The sequence below is a fragment of the Pteropus alecto genome, unplaced genomic scaffold, assembly GCF_000325575.1.
Source record: "Pteropus alecto unplaced genomic scaffold, ASM32557v1 scaffold12, whole genome shotgun sequence".
Classification (NCBI taxonomy): domain Eukaryota; kingdom Metazoa; phylum Chordata; class Mammalia; order Chiroptera; family Pteropodidae; genus Pteropus; species Pteropus alecto.
In genome coordinates, this window is record NW_006432669.1 from 4,532,769 (window position 1) to 4,537,109 (window position 4,341).

At 39.2% G+C, this 4,341-nt stretch overlaps 1 protein-coding gene across 2 annotated transcripts; it reads left to right on the plus strand.

The window, feature by feature from the left end:
- Positions 1-65: 65 nt before the first annotated feature.
- JRKL (JRK like) lies at positions 66-4,017 on the plus strand. Of its 2 annotated transcripts, none has more exons than XM_006907499.3 (2): positions 66-151; positions 547-4,001. In XM_006907499.3, exon 2 carries the CDS (start codon positions 709-711, stop codon positions 2,281-2,283), a length of 1,575 nt encoding a protein of 524 aa, XP_006907561.1. In that variant the 5' UTR covers positions 66-151; positions 547-708; the 3' UTR covers positions 2,284-4,001. The 2 variants fall into 2 exon arrangements, with proteins under 2 accessions (XP_006907561.1, XP_015441437.1); XM_015585951.2 differs by lacking the exon at positions 66-151 and adding an exon at positions 164-388 and having other exon boundaries at positions 547-4,017.
- Positions 4,018-4,341: the final 324 nt, after the last annotated feature.

The following is a 4,341-nucleotide window of genomic DNA, read 5'->3' on the forward strand; positions in this document are numbered from 1 at the left end:
TGTTCCGGGGATCGGGGGAAGTCCCGCCTCTGGGTGGGGCGAGGGGCGGAGCCGGGCGGCTGGAGGGGGTGTCTTCCGGGAGCGTGTGCAGGGGCGGAGCGGTCGCGGCGTGTTAGTCAGGGAGCGGTGCAGGGTCCCGGCTCCAACTGAGGTGGGGAGAGGGGCCCGGCGGGCTGTGAGGGGCTGTGGGGACTCTCGAGGCCCAGCCCAGCGCCGGGGAGTGGGGCTTGCGGTGGAACGGGCTGGCTGCTGGGGACGGACTTAAACCACCTTCCCCCTGGGGAAGGGGGCCAGTCTGCACTCCCTGGCTCTTCCGCTCTCTGCCGTAACTTTGGGGTGTGGCAAGGGTTAGTGGCCGGCGTTCACCCCGGACCTAGGCGCAAAAGAGGTTTGTGATTATGATGGGGTTATAGTCTTTACCGCGGCCACCGGGGAATAAAATGTTTGTAATCCGGATTAACCGCGGTGACTTGGGGCCTCCTCTACTGCACATCTAAGTTAAAGGCCCTTCCCTCAAACTTCCTTCCTTCTCACCTTCTTCTGCAGTCGCTTTGCCAGCCAAGCCCAGCCGGGGACGGGGTCAGGGCCACTAGGTTCCTGGTAAGGTTGAAAGACCGAGTGTGTAACACCGTTAAAGTGAGTCTGTGCGAGAGAAGAATTTTGTGGACTGCGTCAGTGTGAGTGTGAGGAGAGTCCCAGAGCCTCACCATGTCCGGGAAACGCAAGCGAGTGGTGTTGACTATTAAAGATAAGCTGGATATTATAAAGAAACTTGAAGACGGAGGTTCTTCCAAACAACTGGCAGTGATTTATGGAATTGGTGAGACAACAGTTCGGGATATAAGAAAAAATAAGGAAAAGATTATAACTTATGCAAGCAGTTCTGATTCCACAAGCCTTCTGGCCAAGAGAAAATCTATGAAGCCGTCCATGTATGAGGAACTGGACAGAGCAATGTTGGAATGGTTCAACCAGCAAAGAGCAAAAGGGAATCCCGTGTCCGGACCCATTTGTGCAAAAAGGGCAGAGTTCTTCTTCTATGCGTTGGGAATGGATGGTGATTTTAACCCTTCTGCCGGCTGGTTAACTCGTTTTAAGCAGCGGCACAGCATTAGAGAAATTAACATTAGAAATGAAAGATTAAATGGAGATGAGACCGCTGTGGAAGATTTTTGTAACAACTTTCGAGACTTTATTGAACGAGAGAATCTACAACCTGAACAAATCTACAATGCAGATGAAACTGGACTCTTTTGGAAATGTCTGCCATCCAGGACTTCAGTAATCAAAGGTAAATACACTGTCTCTGGCCACAAGTCAGTTGAAGAAAGAGTCACTATCATGTGTTGTGCCAATGCAACAGGTTTACACAAACTTAAACTTTGTGTTGTGGGGAAAGCAAAGAAACCTCGCTCTTTCAAGTCGATTGACACTTCAAACCTGCCAGTCTCTTATTTCAGCCAGAAAGGTGCATGGATGGATCTTTCCATTTTCCGACAGTGGTTTGATAAGATATTTGTGCCACAAGTTCGAGAGTACTTAAGATCCAAAGGACTGCAGGAAAAGGCTGTGCTCTTGTTGGATAATTCACCAACACATCCAAATGAAAACGTACTGAGATCAGATGATGGCCAAATATTTGCTAAATATTTACCACCTAATGTGGCTTCATTGATTCAGCCCTCAGATCAGGGAGTCATAGCCACAATGAAAAGAAACTATCGTGCAGGTCTTCTCCAGAACAACTTGGAAGAAGGTAATGACTTGAAATCATTCTGGAAAAAGCTAACTCTGCTAGATGCACTTTATGAAGTAGCAATGGCATGGAATTTAGTAAAGCCAGTTACTATTAGCAGAGCATGGAAGAAGATTATCCCTACCATAGAGGAGAAAGAAGGCTTGGACTTTGATGAAGAAGATATTTCGCTGGCTACCGTGGCCACCATTTTACAACACACTAAAGGATTGGAAAATGTGACTACTGAGAACATTGAAAAATGGCTCGAAGTGGACAGTACTGAACCGGGTTATGAGGTGTTAACTGATAGCGAAATCATCAGAAGAGCACAAGGCCAGACAGACGAATCCAGTGAAAATGAGGAGGAGGACATAGAACTGATTCCAGAGAAACATATCAATCATGCTGCTGCTCTCCAATGGACTGAAAACTTATTGGATTACCTAGAACAGCAAGGTGATATGATTCTGCCTGATAGATTGGTGATACGTAAACTTCGAGCCACCATCAGAAATAAACAGAAGATGACCAACTCAAGTCAATAACGGCATTTTATTGTTATTGGTTTGGTGATTGTGTTTGTAACTCAACCTCTTTGCAATAATGGCTTAATTTTATTTGCGTTCTGAATTCTCACAGTCCTATAAAATACAGATACAAAAATGTATCCGAAGTGGTTTGCGGTTATGTGTTTTGTTGTATCATCTCTTTCTGTTGTCCTTTTATTTGTACAGATAATTTAAAGCTGGTTCTGTATAGATATAAATTACATGTACACATGTATTCACTTTTGTAGATCTACAATTATCCCTTCCATAACAGTGGCATTCTCTAAATTTTCTAGCAAAAGTTACAGTAGTGAACAGATTGAGCACTTTCCTGAAATCTTTTGTTTGATTTGTGAGGGCTGCCACAGTAATCTTGTGTTAACCATATTAAACAGTTATCTGTTTTGAGTATCTGTATACGCTGACACAATGAGGAATTTCAGGATCTATAATAATTCAAAATGAAGTTCTATAATGAGGAAACTGATCTATGGATTACAAAAATAACTTAGAATTAATACTGTTATATTTGGGTGGCAATAGGGAGAGATTTTTCTGGAAATGAGGTAAATACAATATAGAAAGTGATTGCTAAATTAACGAGAAAACTATTGGAAAGCTTATATATAAAAGATATTCTGATCTATTCATTTGTAGAAAACTGAGTTGAAAATTCGGGAACTGTGCGTTATTTATACAAAGGGAATAAATAGGCTTTTAATTGGGTCTTTATTGTGAATTGGGTAACAGTATAGTTTATTATTTATTCATCTAATTGTAGTATAGGTTTTGTAATGTTACATGTGGTTATATGAGCTCCCACCTTATATATGGGGGAACATCTTTGGAATTTGAAAGTTATTTTTTTACTGTGTACTTGACATTGTCTATAATTTAAAAAAGTCATACCTACCCCTTTTATTTCATAAAGAAGTTTTTAATGTTTTTAATAAGCCATAGCTTACGACCTGCTTTATGAAGAAAGCAGAAATAATTATGGAAAGTGCCAGATTCTAAGGAATTTCATCATTTGTTATTTTGGCACTTGTAAAAACATTATTCTAGACTTTGTCAGAATTTTGATAAATTTGCTTAGTAAAACTTTAGTGTGTTTATTTAAAACCTGAAAAGACTTTACTTATGTGAATATTTAATTTGTAATTTAAAAGCAAAGTGTCTCCATATTATTTAATGTTTTGGCCCTAAATTTAAAAAATAAAGTAGAATTGTTCTCTGTCGTTCATTCTTAAAGATTTAATGTTGTAATTGAAATACTTTGTATTTTATAGTGCCTTTCTTAGAATTCTAAAACTTCAAAAAGATTTTTAGCTTTCCATAGTTTCTGTTATCTTTATGATATATGTCTAGATTTTTTTAGAGACATATCTGTGATGAGAACTTTAAAAGTAGTATGTGTTGCATGAATTGCCTTAGTACACAGAGGAAAAAAAGCATCAGAAGTTAACATAGATATTGAATCAGATAATTACACTTTCTGCAATAAATTAATTGTATGTAAAGGGATTTTTCATTTTCCTAAAATGAAAGTATGTACTAAAAAGCTTGGAATTTTGGTCTGGATTTGCTGTTTTCAAATTAACGTTATCAGTGAAATTCAGCTGTATTATTGCCACCTAGTGGTAATATTAACATTACTGTTAAGCTGTGTGTTTTTAAACTTTAATATCTAGTAAAAAAAAAAAGGTTCACTGTTTTGTGGCCTTGAGTGTGGATCTTGTGACTCTTTTCTCTAGACGATGAGAGACTATACTTTCTTTGATTTATAGCTATTTGCTCTTTTCTGTAGCTGCCAAGTGGTAAACTAACAGTTCTATTTTGACCCTTCTATCCTTAAGCATAATTATAAAAGCTGCCAATTAGTGAATACTGTGTTATGTTCTAAGAAATGTACTTATATAAGCCTCAATTTGTGAATTAGGTGGAAATACTTATGCTCAGCTCACACTCATAATTGCTGAAGACCACCACTTAGCTATAGGTAAGAATTTAAACTTGGGTATTTGATGCCAAAGCCTACTTTTATATTATTTAACC

Excerpts from the sequence above, each read along its gene's own strand:
- JRKL (XM_006907499.3), top strand. The coding sequence starts at position 709 with ATGTCCGGGAAACGCAAGCGAGTGGTGTTGACTATTAAAGATAAGCTG.